The sequence below is a fragment of the Lipotes vexillifer genome, unplaced genomic scaffold, assembly GCF_000442215.2.
Source record: "Lipotes vexillifer unplaced genomic scaffold, Lipotes_vexillifer_v1.1 scaffold241, whole genome shotgun sequence".
Classification (NCBI taxonomy): Eukaryota; Metazoa; Chordata; class Mammalia; order Artiodactyla; family Lipotidae; genus Lipotes; species Lipotes vexillifer.
The window spans coordinates 310,107-332,190 of record NW_006784922.1 but is presented as its reverse complement, the minus strand read 5'-3'; the positions used below and the strand labels follow the sequence as shown (position 1 = coordinate 332,190).

The window sequence follows — 22,084 nt, the reverse complement described above, 5'->3', positions numbered from 1 at the left end:
CTTTGTAAAAAAAATCCATCATTTTCTAAAACACTGATCAAATTAATCATGCAGGAAGCGAATTAGACCCCAACTTGGTCCAAGTAACTCTACCATCTTTAAGTTTATTTAACTGCTTGTGTATGATCTCCTTATAGATTCTGATCTGCTATATTGTGCTAGGTAGATTTGTTTGTGGAAGAAAAAGTTGAATCCGCGTGACTTTTACCTGTGTATGTGAAAAAGGAAGGAGTTCGTGGTCCTTTTCATTCTGGAGATATGAGGGTCAGTTCTGAACACAGAACTTGCTCTCTTGGTAATTAAGAACTTGGATATTGGGTAACTGGCCAATACATTCACTGGTGCCAGAAAATTTGGAGTAATATTTCATTTAATTCTATGTTCTTTTTTTTTTTTCTTGCCGTACGCGGGCCTCTCACTGTTGTGGCCTCTCCCGTTGCGGAGCCCAGGCTCCGGACGCGCAGGCTCAGCGGCCATGGCTCACGGGCCCAGCCGCTCCGCGGCATGTGGGATCTTCCCAGATTTTCCCAGACCGGGGCATGAACCCGTGTCCCCTAGCGTCGGCAGGCGGACTCTCAACCACTGCGCCACCAGGGAAGCCCTAGTTCTATGTTCTTAAAATCCATCAAACGTTTGCAATTGTTTTTTGCAAATAAATATTATTAGTTCTTAAGATAGTCTAGTTATCAATGAAGTCTTAATTTAGCCATGATCAAAATGGTTAAAAAGGGGCACAACCAACCTCCCAAGCCAGCTGTTTTATAGTCTGTGAACCTAAGAGGTTGTAGCGCAGTTAAGCTGGATTAATTACAGTTCAGAGGGCCATGTTGAGTTATTTATGATTGTTTTTCAAACATTCTGGAAAATGATAAATGAGCAAGTATTTTCTTCAGAACACATTGGATTTGTCAGATTCTTGATTTATACCTTTTAGAACATGCTTTTATTTTTTGTAATTAGAATGAAGATATATAGTAATTGATCATAAAAATTATACTTATGAAGCATTTATGGGCTATGTATGTTATATTGCTAACTATTTAAATAAATTGATAAAACGAGACACTATAAACAATGTTTTCCTTTTACATTGTATATTTCCTCAAGAAGCTTAATTAAATCTCACTTGACTGTTCTGTGGGGAAGAGGTATACTTAGATGTAGAATCTGAGGCCTGGGCCGTTTGGCTCATACATATTTGTATGTAAAGTTTATAATGTCATCTAGGACTTTCCAGGAAAGAATAGAGTTTTTTACTCCTGTTACATTAGCGCAACAGTTATTAATGTTTTTCCATTTCTTGACTCATTCCCACAGGCTTACCTGGATTTTAAGCCATGACATAAATAAGACAGATGGTAGGATTAGTGCCATTTCTGATGGAATAGACGTAACACTATCCCTTTTGTACCTACCCCAGAAAACGTACTGGAATGTCAGTGAGGGTGACGTTTGCTATGGATATAACTTTCAATCTACCCTAGTAAAGTCATTTACAGTTATTAAGAATCTCTTATTAGTATAATGTACTATGATTAGTATTAATAACCTTGTACCTCACACTGAAAATGGTAAAATCACCATTAATAATAACAAAACATAAAATATAATAGTGACAATATTTATTGAGCAGTTGCTGAGTGCTAGGCATGTGTTAAGTGCTTTGCATATCTGAACTCATTTAGTCCTTATAACTGCACTGTGAAGAAAGCATAATAATTATCTTCTTTTACGGATGAGAAAACTCTGTAAAGTTATTTGGAGATCAAGTAAGTTAGCCAGAGTCACAAGAAATGAGGCATTCTGGCTCGACTGTGTGTTTTTTTTTAATTTATTTTTTATTTTTTTATTTTGCGGTACGCGGGCCTCTTACTGTTGTGGCCTCTCCCGTTGCGGAGCATAGGCTCCGGACGCGCAGGCTCAGCGGCCATGGCTCACGGGCCCAGCCGCTCTGCGGCATGCGGGATCCTCCCGGACCAGGGCACGAACCCGTGTCCCCTGCATCGGCAGGCAGACTCCCAACCACTGCGCCACCAGGGAAGCCCTTGACTGTGTTTTATTACCTTCAACTTTATGTTCCCCACAAATACAGTAACATCTCAACTCTCTGGGACTCAACTTTGAGCAACTTCATCTGTTTGGAACAAACCTGAGAACGTGGGAAGCAAAGCAAAAACATTTCTGTAGTTGAAATAGGAGCAAAACTCTTTCTGAATGAGATTATGCATATTCAGCAGGCAATGAACTGCTAGACTGTGTCCTCTCTTGGGTCCTTGAGTAAAGGGTCTGGAGTCTGAACACTTGAATGGAATCCGAGACTCACAGTATGATCATTAATGCTTCCACATTATTAAGTGAAACGAGTTTTAGTTTAGTGTTAGGAATTGAAGGTTAAAAACCTAATTGATTTTTATGCGCCTCTCTCATGATTGGAAAAATACTGCTTGAAATGGGCACATATTTGTTTATCTAGAACTATTCATTTGCAGTGTTGATCTTAATATGTGAAGACAGCAAAATGCCATCTTGATTTTTTTCTTGTGGTTTGATTAAGAAGGTAAAGCTTAACTGTAAAATAAATTCCTTCTACTTTATTTGTCCTGTTTTCATTTTTCCTCTAGATCGTTCCTTTGATGTCCTCAAAAAATCCAAGCATCCCCCAACGTTCCTTGCTGCTGGCCGGCTTTCTGACATGCTGAATGGCGGTGATGAAGTCTATGCTAACTGCATGGTGATAGATCAGGTAAGCTGTGAGTGATGTTACTAGGGGGATCTGCCCTCTTTTCAAAACGTGAGCATGTGAGAAATACATTCCGCATCGCTGTGCTCCTCTGAAGATTTCCGCCTAAGCGCAGCCCAGGTGATGTTGCTGTGAAGTCTCGCCATATGAGCATTTAATGTAGGTCCTTCCTTCAGAACACAGCACACCGTAGCTCCCACCGAGAAGCACTGTGGGGGGGAGTCTTAGGACACCGTTCAAGGAGAAGAGTGTGAGGGCTCATCCATGAGGCCAAAACTGGAAATGACATTTGGGAGACCAATTTCTTCTCTGACCTGATTAAGCAGTATTCATATTCAAATGCAGCAAACACTGAGAGCCAGAGCTTGATGCCAGCCCCATGTGAAGCTGTCACATAAATTACTTGCTTAATCCTCACAACACACCTGTTAACGTGTACTTAGGTTGTAGAGCTTTGATATTAAAACAGAATGGTGTCACGTTGTAGGGAAGCTGGAACCCTTTAGAGTTCTCCACCCATCCCCTGATAGAGATTTGTGAGTTAAAACTCATACAGGCAGATGGTTTGAATGTGCATCTACCTATGGATTTATTCTTTGATCTTTTCTCTAGCTCAGTGATCCTCAAATTTTAATATTTATAAAAATTAAAGTATAGTTATAGATCTGAAAATTTCTGCATGCCCTAATTTATGAGAGACTTAAGGGATTTTCAAGAGTAATTCTGACAGCACACAATTTCTGCTTTACCCCCTGGTTTTAAAACCTAATCCCTACATAAGAAACATTATACAGATGTTCATTGAGCAATAATCTATTTTACCCTTTGTTGTTGTTATTGTTAGTATGCATATATTGAACTCTATTACTTACTGATGTTTTCTCTGATATAAACTTTTTTCCTGTCTAGTAGGTCTCAATTTCAGCCCATTGGTTGAATGTCTTTGCTTTTTCCTTTGGGTTATGAAACATTGTTACATTAAATGCCTAGTATAAATGGCATAGATTGGAATGATATTCAAAATGACAGAAGAATCAATAAATCAGAATGGACATCAGCTGTAAATAACTGGTATAGTTTTTTTTGGTATAAAGCAGCTGAATGTCAGCCCTAGTTATAGAAATCTAGGTGAGACACAGAGTTTAGGACAAAGTGGGAGTTCTGGGGACAGTCTTTGAAGATATAAGGTAATTGGACTTACTGTGCTCTAGCCACATTCTGATTTTAATGGTTTTATTCTGTTGCCATATTTTCTCAGCGTTTAAATGAAATACATTTGAGTCCACACACACACACACACACACACACACACACACACACACACACACATATATTTTTTTTTTATTCTGAACCTCAGTGAATACTACAACACTTCCATTTACTTCAAGTAGCTAAAATTATACTTGACTGGACATTATGTGGAGGCAAACTGTGTCTTTATATGTTCTAAAATACATTAAAAATGCAAAACTTCCCAAACCAAAGATGAAGTTAGGATACAATTTCTGTTTGGAAATACTTTGAGTGAGAGAAATATTGCTTTAATAATGTGAATCATACATTTAAAGAGAATACGAACAGCCTGATTGATAAACTGAAATGAGCAAGAGGATTGCTGAATTTGTGCCATGAAAACAAAACTCAAAATCTGGATACAAATCACAAAGTTCACTGTATCGGTGTAGTATAGTTACATCATTTCTTTTACTGTTCCTGTGTCCAATTGAATAGTAAGGACAAAATGACGAGTCCAAAATCTGCACATCAAAAATAATTTCTAGCAATATCTGGAAAGAATTTTATCTAATTTTCTTCATCTCCTTCAACCTGGCACAGAAACCTGAAAAGATTGCTAGCTTGTTTATGATGTTTCCCATAAATTTTCAAGGTTATCAGCCTACCTAATTAGGAAACTCACATGACAAAAACTACTTTGAAAATTACTCTGTCAGGTAAACTACTTTGAAAAAAGATTAATTTGGACATCATTTCAAGCCTGCATAATTCAGTACAAAGAATCCCTGTATACTCTTTATCAAAAAAATCTCCAAGTTTTACCATATTTTACTTTATTATTCTAAGTATGTGTTGTGTATATGTACATGCAAATGCTTATGATATGTATATAAATAGTAAACATTTGGGAGTAAATTGAAAATATGGTGCCCCATTACCCCTCAGTCTTTCATGGTGTATTTTCCTAGAAGCATGGATATTCTCTTACTTAAGCAAGTATAGTTACCAAAATCAGGAAATCATCATTGGCACAGTACTGTTAGCTGTCTACAGACCTTATTCAATTTTAGTCAATTGTCCCAATAATGTTCCTTGTAGCAAAAGAAAATTCAATAACATGTCTTGCATTTAGTTGTTGTGTCTCTTTAGTCTCCTTTAAGCTGGGACAGTTCCTTAGTCTTTGTCTTTTGTGACATTGATAATTTTGAAGAATACAGACCAGGTTGTTGTTTGTTTGCTTGTTTTGTTTTTTGCTGTACTGTCCTTTAATTTTGGTTTGACTTATATTTCCTTATGATTAGATTCAGGTTATGTGTGATTGGCAGGAATATTACAGAGGTGATGTCATGTTCCTCTCAGTGCATTGTATCAGGAGGCACATGACAATAATTTGTCCCATTACTGGTGATATCTTTGATCTACCAAGTTTCTTTTCAGTAAAATTACTATGTTTTAAAAAAATTATTACGTATCTTGTGAGGAGATAGTTTGAGTCTTTGTACATATCCAGTTACTGATTTGACTGTCACTCACTAGCATTCCTTGATTGTTTTTGCCTTAGTCATCATTATTATGATGGTGGTTGATTTACGGCCCCACATTTCCCCCTTTGCTTCTTTTCCCCTTCACTGTCTTATTTCTTTTTTTTTCTTTTTGCGGTACGCGGGCCTCCCACTGTTGTGGCCTCTCCCGTTGCGGAGCAACAGGCTCCGGACGCGCAGGCTCAGCGGCCATGGCTCACGGGCACAGCCGCTCCGCCGCATGTGGGATCTTCCCGGACCGGGGCACGAACCCGTGTCCCCTGCATCGGCAGGCGGACTCTCAACCACTGCGCCACCAGGGAAGCCCACTGTCTTATTTCTAAATGGCGTTACTCTCTTCGTTTTCACTGTCTTCTCCCCCAGAAGTGATGCCTTTTGATGACCACCACCTCAGATCACCAGTACTTTTAAGCCCCTTCCTTAGAGCAAGCGCTTTGATCAACCGGGACTTTTTTATTTCACACTGTCCAGAGGAAGCTGTACTTTCTCTTCCTGGTGATGATTTTAGATCAGTCTTAGGCCCTCCACTAAGCTCCCTGTTCTCCCTACCATGCAGATTTTTCCAGACTGCCCTTACTCTATGCAAAGGCTTATGGCAAGTATATGACAGGTTTCTTGCTGAGATTTGATGTTTATTATTTACAGGTAATTTAAAGTTTGGGGCATTGTCTGTCTTCTAGTTATGCTAAATCCATATGTCGTATGTAGCTTTATTTGGTTTTCTTTTTGTTTGGGAGACTCAGATTTATGTGACCACCACTAACTTAGTTACCCAGATTCCTATAAACTATTTTATAAGCTAAAATGCCCACTTTTTAGTTTTTCTCTCAGGTATTTAAAGCATTTCCCCTCTTTTGAGTCAGTGGTTCATAAAATGCTAAAAGCATAGTCAGTTTCTGGTTTTGTAATAAAGTTTATAAAATGCTCAGTCTTCTTCCTTTTGTGAATTATGGGATAGCAACCATGTGAACAAAAATATATCATGTAAGAATTCTCTGCTTACATAAAGCAAAACAAGAACAAACAAAAAAGGGTAAATAAGTTGGAAGGTTTTTAAATTATGAAAACTTTATTCTTTTCTCAGCAAATATTTTTCTTTCAACTACCAGGTTGGTGATTTGGATATTAACTATATTAATATAGAGGGAATCACTGAAAACACTTGCCTTGAATCCATGGGTTCTACTCTGGGGCCTCAGAGCAGCAAGCCCATCCTTCCTACTGAAACCAGCGCTGGCACGTACCCACCAGATGAGAACACAGAAGTCACATCACACACCGAAGCCCAACCGTCTTTGATGTCGCCATCTAGTTCATATGCTTCCAGTTTGAATCTTTCTTTTGGTCTTCATGGATTTGAAAAGGAACAAAGTCATCTAAAGAAAAGAAGGTAAGGTACTACATTCTAGAGGGAAAGTGTAGAAAATCAAAGAACCTTGTAGCAGGACTTATAAAATTCTACTTGCTTATTGTTATTGTCCCCACCATTTTTATTTCTACATCAAAATTTTCCCCCTTTTAGGTTCTTATATTCCTCGACTTGAAAGTAAGATACATAAGAAAAGTGACAAAAATATAATAGAGGAAAACCACGAGGTACCATTTAATACTTACTAGATAAGCAGAAATTTTAAAGTGTAACACCATATTCTGGTGAAAATGCATACGATAGAAACTCCTGTGTACAGTTCATAGGAGTGAAAATTGTGTAATAACTTTGGAAAACACTTTGGCATTTCCTTATAAAGTTGGATACGCATATATGTTATGACCCAGCAGTTTTACTTCTGTGTCCTAAGAGACATATATGAGACTATTTATTGCAGTAGGAAATAGCCCAAATGGTGGGGAATGAATAGATAAATTACACTATAGTTACACAATGTAATACCGTACAATAGTGAATATGAATTAACTACGACTACATCTACATGCATAATCATATGCAACTTAGAAACATGAAGTGGAACAAAAAAGGAGCCACAAAATACTTCAGTTAGATTTCACTTTTATAAAATGCATAAGCAAACAGTCTGTTAATATAGGGCATGTATAATGTGCTTAAGCAATAAGGAAATCACAAATGAGAATGAAGAGGATAAAAATCCCCCAATTTAAGATAGTTGTTACATGGAGTAGGCAATGTAGAGAATGAGAAGGAATAAAACAATGGTGTGGCCAATGTTCGTTTCAAGTTGAGTGGGCCCATGGGTGTTTGTTTTACTTTTATGCTCTGTAACTTATAGTTACCTTACACTGTTTCTTGTATGTGTCAAAATGTCACTAAAACAATAGTTTTATTGTATAGGATATGATTGCACATATTTATATGTATGTGTGTGTGTGACCCTGTACCTTTGTATTCACGTCTTATCCATTCGTACTGTTGTCTGTTTTCTTTAGGGAATAGGCCCATTTTTACTGATTTCGTTTTATCCTCTCTACTTTCCTTAGGAAATAGCTTGTTTTCTCCTCATGCCTTAGACCTCTGATTATATGTCTAGTTTTACCCATAAAATTATGAATCAAAATGAAAATAGAATGCACACACATATGTGTGTATATAAATATTTATCTGAATGAATACTCTACAGAGGCTCAATTGATCAGAAAAGAGTGAAAGGGAGGGGAAGCAGCAGTCACTGGGTGCCAGTCACTGGGCTCCACTATGCACTGATATACAATAACTTGAGGTTATAAAACTTTAACAGATACCGGTACCAAGAGTAATGTCTGGTGTATAAATAATAAAAGATTTTCTCTAGATTTTTATTGTGTGAATTATGGTTTTAAACATACTTGCGTGGTCATGGCTGCAAATTGAACTGATGGGACATTTTGGGCTCTCCACAAATCTTCTTGGGACAGGAGGCTGACGGTCAAGGCAAGATTCTCCAGAGCTCTGCAGAGACAGATTGAACCAGGTGATTAATGCATTCTGGCAGGATCTTTAAGATCTGTTGAGTTTGTGACCCAGATCTCAAGAGGTGAATAAGTTCTTTATAGGAGCTTCTCTAGCAAAAAGGAGGAAAAGCCACAAATGGGCTCTCTGTACTGCATATGCAAATATTCACAGGATATCTAAATTGTGTCTTCTGATCATGGTCTTCTCCGGGACATTTAAACATCTCACTGCTGCAGATGGATTTGAATATCAGAAAAACTGTCCAGTTTGAGTAAAGGTAATTTGAAGCCTCTGTAAAAATGTCATAGCTCAGGTGTGGGGGGAGGGAATAAGGAGAGGATGATGATGTCTTATGAGAAAATGGTCCCTTCTGACTTTACCTCCTGTACATTCCATCTCCTCTGAAAAATAAAGGAGCGAGGAGAAAGGACTAGAGTTCCCCAGAAAGCTCCATCTTGGCCCTGGCATGGCTGTGGGACCCTCCCTTCAGTGGGTGTCATGGTGGAAGGCAAGGAACAATTGATAATGAACCCAGAGTGAAATGCACCCAATTCATTAATAAGTGAATTTATTCCCAGAGGCTGGGAACTTCTCATGAAGGAGAAATTTTGGGGCTCACAATAAAAACTGAGGGGAGAATAAGCAATGCAACATTTATTTAAAAAAATTATGTAACAGAAATTTGGTGATAAAAGACAAGTGTTTGTTTTAAAACTTACGTTTTTTAAAGCTTTTTTGTCTTACAAAGAATTCTTGAAAGAAAAAAAGAATTTCTTTTTCGTTTTAAAAAGAAATCCTTGTAACACCGTGAACCTTCCCCTCACACACACACATAAAATTTAAACAAATGTTACATTCCACATGTTATTTTATGTATTTTCCTTTTTTCTATTCTATACTATTTGAAAAGAAAATTCTGGTCACAACCTGTGGAATCTATTTCATATCCCACTAATGGGGTTTTGAAAAATGGTTATAAAATGAGAAACCTAGAGGTAATCCTGAAGAATATTATCACTGATACCAAATATCTTAGTTTAATAGCTTAACAAAGGAAAGTAGTAGCCCAATTTGAATGAATAGAAAAAGGAATGTTTTAAAGTATACTGTAAGGAATAAAATAAAATACTTCTAGGGTGTATTCATAGTGATGGAGAAATGCTGTATATGACTGGAAAGGCTTGTGTTAAAACACGATATTATCGTAGGCAGCCAACCATTTGAACTAATTTTCATTAGTATGGCGATCACAAGTTGAAAGACAAATGCAGAGGCACAAGACATCAGCAAATCTCCCCTCCACTCCCACCCCGGGTCTCTTTCTGATCATCACTGAATTAAGGAACCTACATAGCACCTTAAAATATTTGTAGTTACATTACTGTAATACTCAACACACCAGCATTTACCAGAAAGGTTTTCTTAACTAAGCTTTAGTTTTTCTTCTTTTATGAGAAATAACTTTATGGTCTCCACCATCTTTAGGAGTTGAATTAAAGTGTGGAGTCCACCTCCAATTTGTCCTCTCCTCTTCAAGGTCAAGGTGGAGGCCCTCAATGAGTTCTCCAAGGAGAAAACCCCATGTTGGAAATCCTCAGTGGTGATGATCATGGCCTTTACTGCTGGGTTTGCTGGTGCCCAGGAGGGACCCTGAAATAGCTCAAGGATTAGAGATGAGTCTGAGTATTTGGATTAGAGACATATATGGTAGGATCTCTGTTCCAAACGCCATATAATTTATTAAGTTGAGATTCAGTGGCCATTAAGTAGCCTGTGGTTTTTTTAAGGAAAATAACCAAATTTGAAGTCTGTTTCTGGTTCTTTGTATTTCAAAATCAAGATGGTTTATTGTGTTGTTATTAAAATTTTAACTCCAGAATTGTAACAACCAAAGAAAGAATACATTTAAAAATGCACTGTGCATTAACATGCCTGTGGAAGCCCTCGGCCTCAAAGTTTGAGTGGTTTAAAATGTAGATGGGTGGAAGGAGCCAGGAATGTGCAAGGTCCAATTCTTGCCTTTTAATTTTACGGTTATCAAAGTTAAATGAGGAAAGAAAAGCAGTAGATAAGCAGAATCACCACCTGTTTCTGACATGTAAGTTTCATGGGAATCACTTTTTTAAATCTCTAAAAATGATAATTGAATGTGACGTATTTGGAACCTCACTTGACTCATGCCTGACCCATTTCTTGACACCAACTCTGGGATGAGATCTTTGCACATCTCTCCTTGTTTTCTTACGTGTGCCTCCACCCTCCTGTGCTGTCCAGGGGTGAAAGAGGGAATGCCACGTGGTATTTTTCACGTGCAAATTGCCCCAAAGGCCCTCCCCTGCCCCCCACCCCTCACAGCTCAGTGGCTCTGTTTTGTCTGTGTTTTTAATATTTGAAGGGTAGCTGTTTGGGGCTTGTAATAATTATATTTACAAAGCAAAAATCGTGAGGATAGTACTAACTTGAACCAGCTTTTGTTTCTTAGAGCACTTGAAGTGGCTTTTGCTAGGTTGAAATGTTCATTTGGGGAAACATAAAATCTTGTTTAAAAAGAGGCTATTTGGGGGGAGGAAAAAAACAATAAAAATCACTTAAGCATGAATTTTGTTAGATATTAAACGAGTGCCCGTTGCAGCTGACACCAATGAGAAAATCTGAATTCAGAGAAATAGAAACCCAGGGCTTGGGACTTCCCCAGTGGCACAGTGGTTAAGAATCCGCCTGCCAGTGCAGGGGACACTGGTTTGAGTCCTGATCCGGGAAGATCCCACATGCCATGGAGCAACTAAGCCTGTGCGCCACAACTACTGAGCCTGCACTCTAGAGCCCGTGAGCTACAACTACTGAGCCTGCATGCCACAACTACTGAAGCCCGCACGCCTAGAGCCTGTGCTCCACAACAAGAGAAGCCACTGCAGTGAGAAGCCCGTGCACCACAAGGAAGAGTAGCCCCCGCTCGCCGCAACTAGAGAAGGCCCATGTGCAGCAACAAAGACCCAACGCAGCCAAAAAAAAAAAAAAAGAAACCCATGGCTCTGTCTTACTTGGTGATTTAGTTGTTTGTTTACTTTGTGCTCCATCCAGTTCCAGCCTTGATGCCCTGGATGCTGACAGTGAAGGAGAGGGGCATTCCGAGCGGTCACGCATTTGCTACACTCCAGTGTCTCAGAGTTCCTCGAGAACTGGCATTACTAGTGGGGATGAATTGGACTCTTTTGAGACCAACACTGAACCAGATTTTAATATCTCCAGGACTGAATCACTGTCTTTATCAAGTAGCCTGCAGCTGAAGGTATTCTTATTGGTATTAATTTGGTTTATCGTAAGCCTGAAAAATATGTTGTCTAAATCCACCCATCTCTGAAAGACAAATTATGTTACGGTCACATGTGTAAACTTTTTTTTTTGAAGACCCGTGAGCTGCCTGAGCTTGCCTTTTTACTCTCTCCCACTCTAATGTGTATAGTCTTTACTTACAATGGCTGATTTGTTTTCATGAATCACCACCAATACAGATAATCTTTCACATACTTGGAAAATTTTACCATTTTATACTGTGATTTCTGCCATCACCCCTTAAGCAATGGGAGAAAAGCTGGTAGTATGAAGTGAGTTTAAGTGATCAAACTTGTTTTGTACACATACAATTTTACTTGGCACTGGTGTTAAGGTAAATAATATTGCTAAGGCAGACATGACATTTGTTGAGCGTTCCTGGCTGCATGAACTCATCTGGAACACCCATAGACTTTGTCAGTTTTTCCATAGGAGACAGCTTTCCTGTCATTGGCATTTTCGCATTGGAATTTCATTTTGTTGTGGTCTTTTAAAAGACTAAACTCTTCCAGTCTTGCAGAGAAAGCCCTTTTCTGTTTGGACCTATGTTTTCTTTTTGATTTCTGTTGTCCACTTGTTTTCTTTTTCAATTGAGTTTACTGCTATAAAACAATGTGTGCTGTGCCCAGACGTCTCATACCACAAACATATGGTGGTTATGGTAATGCTTTATTTTTGTAGTGTTCTCTACAATATACAAAACGTGCTTTTATATAAAATGTTTAATTTTCTCATAACTCACCTAGGATATAAGGGAGTACTTTTATTTTAATTTTTGATCAGTTGAAGTTCTGGAGAGATTAGATGTCCACGTTGCCCAAGTTTGGTGATAGAGTCAGAACTCAAATCTAGGCCTTCTGACCGCAGGTCCTGAATCCTCTTCCCTCAGCTCTGAGTCCTGTGGAGCTGTCATAATCTTCTGAACCTAAAGGTCATGTGATATTTCTAGATAATAAGAAATAGGTATGGTTGTTAATGTAGCCACTTCTCAGATTTGCATTTTGAATGGAACTGTGAAAAATTCACCATAACTTGGAAGGAAAAGTAATTCTTTGTGAAACAGTTCCATGCTGTTCACTTTTAAGAAGAATCTGTCCTATAAAATATGTCTTGCCTTGCCTCTGTAATTACCCTGTGTAACTTTTTTGCCAAAGAATTCTGGATAATTTTCAAAGTCCTGTTATGAAAAATGATTACCATGCATGACTTAAACGCAGAGGGTGGTACTTGGCTAGGGCCCTTTGTGGCCGACTCACTGTTAGGGTTATAGGACAACTCGGGTTGGCCTTTCTGACATCCAGGCCCACTGGGTCTTTCCCAATAAGTAAGTCAGGGAGCCATGGCTTAAGACCTTTTGAAGCAGGGTCAGGCTTCTGTTTTCAACTTTCCTCCAGGCTCTTCAACTAAACCGTAAGCCTGGGGCAACCATGTGCTTTCACTTAGGGAAGAGAAGAGAACAGTGCTTGTGACAAGGACAGTTGCTGATGGCTTAAGTTTAGTAACGCATTTTGCACCACTTTCTTTCACCTGTAACCTTAAGTGGTATCTTAAAAATGGATGGGGGTGGGCATCAATCCTAAGGCCACTAGGCCTCTGTGGGATGGGATTTGGGTGCCATAAATGGCTTTAGTGGCATTCTATTGTGTATTCATTTAAATTTTCTAGAACATGTAAGAAAAGCATTTTTTAAATTATCTGTCCATCTTGCGTTTTTCATGTATGTTGCCAGTATAATAATAGAGATAATAGGTAATTGGGAAAACAGGAAAAAAATAGCAGGTCATTTAAAAGAAATAAAGTTGAACATATATAAATAAGTGATAATTCAAGCAAAATCCCAGGAAGTGCTGGATGGAAGGTCTGTTGAAAGATGAGCACAGACTAGAAGGATTTGTGTAATGACCTGATGCATTCTTTCCTGGAGGCTGCAGCTAACATTACAAACTTAAATAGCCATTAGGAACTTTTAAAAACTTGGCATTTTAGGTGACTGTTCCTCTACCTTCTAATAATTATGTATAGAGAGCTCAGTTCATATGGAATTTTGCTTAAATGCTACAGTTTAAAGTAACAAAACTAAGTGACAACTCAGGTTAAAAAAAAAGTCAAACTCGTTGAATATGCAAGAGAAAGTCATGTGACTTGATTTTTCCCTTTTAACCAACATGGTTGGAATGTCATGATTGTATCCTAAAGTATATAGGAAATATAGAAACTATTCCCAAAAGCTCACATTTACTAAAGCATTAAAAAGACAATAACATTTTTCAAGTTGTGAGAGGCAAACAGAAACAAATCGTTAATAAGATTACTTCAGAAATGTTCAAGTTGAATCCTTTTTTTAAAGGTTCTGATTTTGGTGATGAACACATACTTTCAAGTCTTCCATAAAATTTTTTTTTAAACTTCGTTATGATTTCTTTTAGGAATCATTGTTTTCTGGAGTCCGCTCACGTTCTTATTCCTGCTCATCACCCAAAATTTCTTTAGGAAAAACTCGATTGATCCGTGACTTTACAGTGTGCAGTTCAGCTGAAGGTAAGCATTGGTTACCATTTGGCTGTGAAAGCATTCTTTTCTAGGGTGGATTTTCAGTGAGTAAAAGTGCATAAAGTATGTAAGAGCAGCAGGCAAGTATTTTCAATTTCATTTTCACTATTGATTTTTCTAAGCTTAGCAAAATCCTTTTCTCATTGGATATCAGACAAGGTGTAAATTTGATTTTGATGAAATGACAGATGTGTATACACCTCTCTGTTGCCTTATTTTTTTTGAATAAAATGTTTTCCTCAAGGACAGTGTAAACTATGATTTCTTCTAGGTTCTTTTTTGTGAGGGCTTTAGAGAATTTTATTTAAGGAAGTTATAAAAGTTACGTTTGTCCTACGTATAAATTGCTGAAATAATCCAATTCCTCACAGTTGCAAAAGCATTGCAAAATGGATTGTCTTCATTGCTTTATTTAACAAGGGACTTTAGAAAGTTAAAATAACAGAACATACTTGAAACACAAGTAAATATATCTCAAACATTTTTTTGTGGCCTATGTAAGCAACAATCAGCAATACAACTTTTATACAATAAAATTTTAATTGAAATATAGTATACCTACAGAAAGAGGTGCATGTTATAAGCATATAGCTTGATGAATTTTCAAAAGTGAATTGAGATTAATAAATATAGAACAATTGTGGCAACTCAGAGCTGCCCTTGTACCCCTTCTTAGCCGCTACCCCAATTTTCAACTTAATTCTGGAATGTAATTATTTAACACTTTCTGTGTACCATATGTTATGTAATAATTACATTTAAAGCTGTATTTGGAAGTTTTAATGTCAATCTGTAATACATAGCATTATAACAAATTTTTGGTCAATGTATTAGGTAATGCCTTTTTTTGTCTGTTATCCTTAAGAGCCTTAGAAGACTCAGAAAGTGAGAGATGTGCTTAAGTATTCTCAATTTCCCAGCATAGAATATTTAAAATAGGATTTATTTTACTCCTTCTTTTCCTTTCCTTTTTTCTTATTCTTGCTTTGTTACATTGCCATTCTTTTGCATCCTTATGCCATGTGGAACAACAGTGAAAGCATAATCTTTGTGCTTGGACCTGCCATCCTAAAGCAATGTCTAATGTATGGAGAGGTTCAATCAATATTTGTTGAATGAGTGCAGCAGACAAAATACATAAAATACAAAAGAAATGCTACAAGGCATTTTTTTTCCTTTTTCTTTCTGGGATGTCTTTTTGGAGAAAGAGAAAACAGGGCTGATAATAGATGTCAGGTTTGATTTTTAGAATGGGAAGATGGAGAGAAAGGACCAAGAGAAAGAAAGGAGACAGCTACCTTGAGGGGACAGGAGTAGAAGAGGATTGAATTTGCCCTGGATGTTTTTTCAATACCATAAGTCTTTCTAGGATCTCCAGGTCTCCCTAACCTTAGTTTAGGTTGGGATTCCTTTTAATGGCAGCTTTGACACCTTTTCACTGATAGTCTTAGAGATGGTGAATTAACTTTGTACTGTATTTGGAAAACACTTTTAAGTCTTCTGTGCAGTGTGCAAAATGGTGCCTTTGCCTTTATATCTGTAGTATCTCTGATTATTAAATTCCGACCGTTCTGATGTTTGAAATCTCAGACGACTGAGAGAAAAATGGATAGTTTAGAAGGGGAAAGAGCCCTGATTTATGAATTCTCTAATGAATAAGGGAGGGTATTTTTGCTTTACATACATTCCTTAAATCTTCACCTTTGAATTAGAAAGAATAAAAAGCTGAAATCAATTCCTTTGTTTTTTCTGTGAATAAAAGCTTGTCTTTAGATGGTATGTTTAAAAATAGGGCTATTGGATGAAGTTTGACACTCTCCAGAAGGTAAGAATTACAAACAGGCAATTTAGGTTGAGGCTACACACTAAATGTACAAAAATTCCAATGGATGTTCCTCTATGGTAGCAAACATTTGGAGTGATATCATTTAGGTCAGTCAAAATCATAGGACTGTGAAGAATAAATTAGCTCTTAAGGAAGAAAAACTAATTTTAACTGTGTGTGTGTGTGTGTGTGTGTGTGTGTGTGTGTGTGTGATCAAAGCACAGGTGTGAAAGCTTGACTATTTCAAAGATGTATTCTAATGTTTCATTGTTTAATCTGCTTAATCAGAGGTAAATTGACATTTGTGTTGTTATAAATCCTCTCTCAGTGAGTTTTGAATAGTTCTAAAAATTTTTTCTGTTTGAACAGAGTCCAAGTCTTCCTTTCTCAGTGGAAAATTCCCGTAAATGAGCTACTGATATAATACAGATATACAGAGACAGGATCGTCTTTCAGTCCTTTTTTATACTTATTTATGATGTCCTCTCTTGTCACTCTCAGAGGGTTACTTAACGATCATTTATCATGCTTTTGTTGTTGTTTTTGAGGGGGCCAAGAGTACAATGGTGGCAACTTTATCGTTTAATGCTTTTTATATATAAAACAAAATCCAATCCTATATTTCCCTTGGGTACATCATGGATTTAGATAGAAAGGAATATTCTCCATGTTAGAATGATAATTACAGCATCACCAAGATGGACAAAAGTGCTCTACACTTAAAAATTTGAGGAGTGAAGTGAATGTACTTTTGAAAATTATTGTGCACTGATGGATGGAATCCTGTTAGACTTTGTCCAGTTGTCTGAGTCTGATTCTGTTACTTTATTAGCTTGATTATTTGGGATATATGGCTTATTCTCCTGACACCTCAGTCTGTATACAAAAAGGATAGTGATTTCTGCCCATGACTTAATTTGAAGAATATTTAATGGCAATAAAATAAAAGTCTTCGAACTCTTCAGAGTAGGTTTTCTGTTACCTACAAGGTAGTCTTGGGTTCAACATTGATATTTCCACATTTCAGGAGATATGTATTCATTAGTTTTCCCCTGTATATATGTGGCCCATCTCCCTTTGCAACCTAGTTTTGCCTCTTCACTCTTCCGGATTGTAACGGTAAAGGATTTGTCCCTGCTCTGTAGATGGTGTGCTCCACAGTGGCCGTTCCCTCCTTCAGTCTCTCTCACTGTCTAAGTCAGTGTCTCTGCTCCATCCCTGTAGTAAGTACTCCGGTTTGGGAAATAAGATGGCGCTACGCTGCTTGCATGAGCCTGCCCCTTCTACCCAGCCACCCCAGTCCAATGGAGGAGGGGCTCTCCCTTTCTCATGAGCCACAAAGCACACCTCCGAACTGGCTGCTCTGTAAAGGCATTACAGTTACATTAAAATGGACTCTTTCTTTTAAAATGGACTTTTCTTTTAAGCTTTGCCAAAAAGCCGCTAAGATATTTATTGATTCTGTACGTTGGGGAATTAGTGTACGAATAAGGGATGACGCTCTGGTGAGAAATATCCAGAAACATAGAACTGATTTTCTGCATTTCTGAAAATGTTTGCTGCCCCTTGCTGATGCTAACTTATTTCACAAAATCATTAAATGTTTCCCTGTGTTGGCCTCCTCCCCATTCTCCCCAAGTTAGGGAAAGTGATAAAAATATCCAGAGCAATGCCCTAGTTCTATAAAATGACTTTTTTCATTATTTTCTAACTGGTGGTATGTGTAATGATAATGTACGGTTGAGTGTGTGCACTTCAGACTAACACACGACTGCTAGTTTGTCTGCCTTCGTTTTCATTTTATTGTTCTGTGTCTTGTAGAGCAAAGAGCTTACAGCTTACCGGAGCCACCAAGAGAAAAAAGGTATTTTAACCCTTCCAGATTTCCTGAGGGACTGCTTGATCCATCTTTGGAAATGTGTGCACATCATTTTTGATACCTGTTCAATAGTTTGTGAGAGGTTTCTGCCTAATGAGCCTGCCTGAATCCTTTGTACGCTTTGTGATCTGTATGGGTGTAGGTTTGCCAGCTGTTCCTTTCATTCCCCGGATGAACAGGCCTCAGGACTGGGGACAGAGTAGTCTGGGGTTATTTTCAAAGCCAAACACTTTCAATGTACAGCAGCATGCGGAGCAGTGTGAGACCACCCGCTTTAGAAAGGTATCAGGTTCTCACTAGGTCTGTCCACTATGACAGGAAGACTTCTTGTGGTAACAGACCCCTGGGGTCAGTTTTAGAAAGTGCCTAAACATCTCTGCTGTCTGTCGTTGTAGAGTATCGCTTAGAAGTGTTAAGTGTGAAACAAAGAATAAATGATGCAGAAAGTACTTTGAGCGTTACCAGTTTTCTGATTAATGTGAAGATTTGAAAGCTGTATGCCTAAGCTGCTCTTTTCCCTAGAAGGTAAAACTGTCCTTAGAGTAAAGCTTGGGCAGCTGACTAGCAAGCAGGCTGGATTGCTGCGCTCTGTTGGTCTTGAGAAACTAACTGCTCGTGAATCACACTGTGCAATAGCCCTGGGGTTATGTCAGAAATGGTGTAAGTGCTTGGCTTTGAGAGACCATGGGGAAAGGAGGAAAATGGTTTTAATTTGGGTGCTATTAATGCTCAAACTCTGAAACCTTTTACTATATAGATCAAGAGGGATTATTTTGCTTTAAATCTTGGACTGAAAGTATGAAGAAGGAAAAAAAAAAATCTCCTTTTGCTCATTCCTATTTTTTGGAGACCAGAATAGAAATTCTGAAACGATAAAACAGGGGAAGACTAAGAATGCCTTTTGAGAATAAGCTGATGATGAAAGGACATCAGGGCCATGATGATGGTGACAGCGGGAGCAGCAGTAACTGACCGTTGTTGGGTATTTTTATGTGCCTGGCACTGTTTTAAGCTGCTTACGTTTATTACTTCATTTAAGCGGTTTGTTGACTAATTCTGGACTTTGTTCATCATTCTGGTCATCGTTCTGGTTAGAAGTCTTATCCTTGTTATCTTTTTAACGATTGGAGAAGTAATAGACTGACTGCAAGGATTTTTTGAAAATCAAAAATATTTTCCATTAAGAGAGGGACTTAAGACTGGAAGAGCCATTGTCAGAATTGGTTAAATATTAGCCTATAAAATGTGTTAACTTGGATGAGATGTATAGGGATGTATTGGATGGGATGAATATTTTTCTCATATTCCTCATTCTTGTTTTTTTCTTCCTGTTCTTGGTTGTGTCTTGGGTCTGCATCCCGAAAGCATCTGACTTTCTTAGTCATATCCCCTGGTGTATCTAGTAGAGTAGATATTCCATCTCCCCTACTATGTTCCTGATACCCTGTTGGATACACCAGTAAGGTCCCTGGCTAGACCTAATGCTTTGCTTTGGTCATGCTGTAGACATTTACTTGGGGGTTTGCCTTCTTTGGAATTCCCTTACTTATGTTGATCACTTCGTTTCTGGAAAAGAGTGCAGCCAGCTAAAAGGGGGCTCACTCCAGACCTTGCAGAGGCTCATTCTTATAGGAGCAGGCGCTTCATGTATCCCATTTTAGGATTATGTGGTGCAACTCAGTTATTTTATTGCCACCATCTATCTTAAGTCTGATACATCTGTTACCTTTTATTTTTTTATTTTTATTTTTTTATTTTTTTGCGGTACGCGGGCCTCTCACTGTTGTGGCCTCTCCCGTTGCGGAGCACAGGCTCCGGACGCGCAGGCTCAGCGGCCATGGCTCACGGGCCTAGCCGCTCCGCGGCATGTGGGATCCTCCCAGACCGGGGCACGAACCCGTGTCCCCTGCATCGGCAGGCGGACTCTCAACCACTGCGCCACCAGGGAAGCCCACCTTTTATTTTTTTAAGAAAATGAGAATCTGGCTGTTCAAAGTTGAAGTTTCACCTGTGTCAGTTTTCAATTTGGATAGTTGGAGCTTTTTAAATACTTAGATGCCCAGTTCTTTTAAAAAATAGGTTATAGATATAATAGGTTAAGGATTAAGATATTGAGGCTATATCCATATTATTAAGACACTTAAAATATCTGTTTACCTATTGAAAAGGTAATGCCAAGAATCTCTGAAGAATGGGGCTTGTAAAACTTTATTGTGGGTAATTCCATTGGTCATCAAACTGATAATAGAGTTAGGCATTCTTGTTCTGGGATGTTGAAAGAGTTCAAGTAAATTTTTCCAGATTCTTATAAATTGAAAAGCTGTTTACATTCTGTTGTGAAATCAGTTGAGGATTTTTCCCTTCTGAGTTCTTCTCTAAAGTACCTAATTTTTACGTAAGTGAATACCACATAGTTAAATTAGATTTGAAACATGGACTCAACCAACCTTCTACATCTGCCCAGAAGTTACACTGTGTTTCCCATTGTGATAATCTGAAAGTGGGTCATGTCTATGATATTCACGTGTCTACCAGGTTAGATGATTCAGAGTTTTTAATATTTAGTGTTTCAGTTTTTTGTTTGTTTTGTTTACTTTGTCATCTCGGTTCTTGTCAACCTTTGGAATTAAAGATTAAGTGGTATGATTTTATGTCTTTTTTTTTTTTTTTTAATAAATTGCAGTGCATCTGTAGGTTTTAAATCAAAACTGTAACATTGTTCTTGATACAGTCTTCTGTAGCATAGGGAGTTGGGAGTAGAGTCTGGTAAACAGGAACTCATTTTCTTTCATTTGAGAGAGTGTAGTTGTGTTCCTGCTGGGAAGTAGGGGAGAGGACTTCACCTCAAAAATCACGTTGACCTTATCATTCTTCGATTCTGAGATTTAGGTTTCCGCCCCATATTTTTCTTCTCTTAGACATTGGGTGGCTCTTGGTGGGGTCCCAAAAAGTGTTCCAGAGAGGATTCTTTCTCAGCTGTCAAGTGTGCTTTTTTCCCCATTCCCGAAGTGAGCCTGTTGAATATTATTCCACGAGTTTTGCAAATTAGGATGCTTAAGACACAAGAGGTATGGAAATTTACAGATATATTAACCGGTGATGTATCTAAGAAGGTGGCTGTGGAAGTAGAAAGGAAATAAGAGGGTCCAAGTTCCTTGTGTTATTCTGAGTAGTGTAGGACACTTTCACTTCTGTTTTCCATCTTTCCTCTCTAACTTTTTCAACTGTTTTCTCAGTAGCAAACCCAATTTCATGAACTGTGCAGGGTTCGAGTGGCAGGACACCCACTGTCCTGACTATACCTGCGTGACCAAGAGGTAGCTCTGAAGTAATTTATTATTTATGCTAAATGCATTCACTGAGGTTTGGACTCCCAATTATCTAATATAGAGGTCAAATAACTTAGTTTTGTTTAATATGTACCAGTTAAGTACTTATTTAAACGTGAGAAAGGGCCTTAGAAATAACTTAGTCTTTGATCAGATGAGAAAAACTGAAGTCCTAGAAGTTGTCTTTTAAGTCATTTTTGTAAAATTTAATCATATGTATTTTGGTGCATATCAATAGTATGATTGCTTTTGAAGGTATTTCCCAGAGATGAATGTATTAGCCACTAATGCTGACAAGTAAGAAGTTTGAGGGATAGGAGAGACATGGGTTATGAAATGTTCATTTTGGAAATTGTCTACAGAAGTGTTATCTGGTTTGACATGATACTTTTGTTGGTGTTCAATATATTCACTCTTTCTTTCTCTCTTTGTAATAATATTAGAATACAAGACCATCAGAGAAAGTTCTAGGGGAAATATAAAAGTTCCAGGGAAATTTCCTCTTCATAGCTGGGACTTTTTTTTTTCCCCTAAAGAATGATTCTGTGGATTAGAGGAAAATCAGTGATGTTCAGTGTGTTCACAGTTGGGTACAATTACCTCTAACTTGCCTCTTATTTGGGGGGAATTTCCACAATATTCTCTCCTTTGCAACCTAGAGTCTCAGATTGCAAATAGCCTGATTGAGTGGGAGAGATGGAACCATGAGGCAGACAGTCTGTTTCTCAGGCTGTATTGACAAAGGA

At 38.0% G+C, this 22,084-nt stretch overlaps 1 protein-coding gene across 1 annotated transcript in view; it reads left to right on the top strand.

The window, feature by feature from the left end:
• The window catches only part of ARHGEF28 (Rho guanine nucleotide exchange factor 28), a 155,666-nt gene that overhangs the window by 17,113 nt on the left and 116,469 nt on the right, over window positions 1–22,084 (top strand). The window contains exons 2-6 of the mRNA XM_007457043.1: window positions 2,622–2,743; window positions 6,627–6,907; window positions 11,504–11,711; window positions 14,182–14,293; window positions 17,952–17,994. Of these exons, the coding sequence (XP_007457105.1) occupies window positions 2,622–2,743; window positions 6,627–6,907; window positions 11,504–11,711; window positions 14,182–14,293; window positions 17,952–17,994 (766 nt within the window). The remainder of the gene's footprint in view (window positions 1–2,621; window positions 2,744–6,626; window positions 6,908–11,503; window positions 11,712–14,181; window positions 14,294–17,951; window positions 17,995–22,084) is intronic.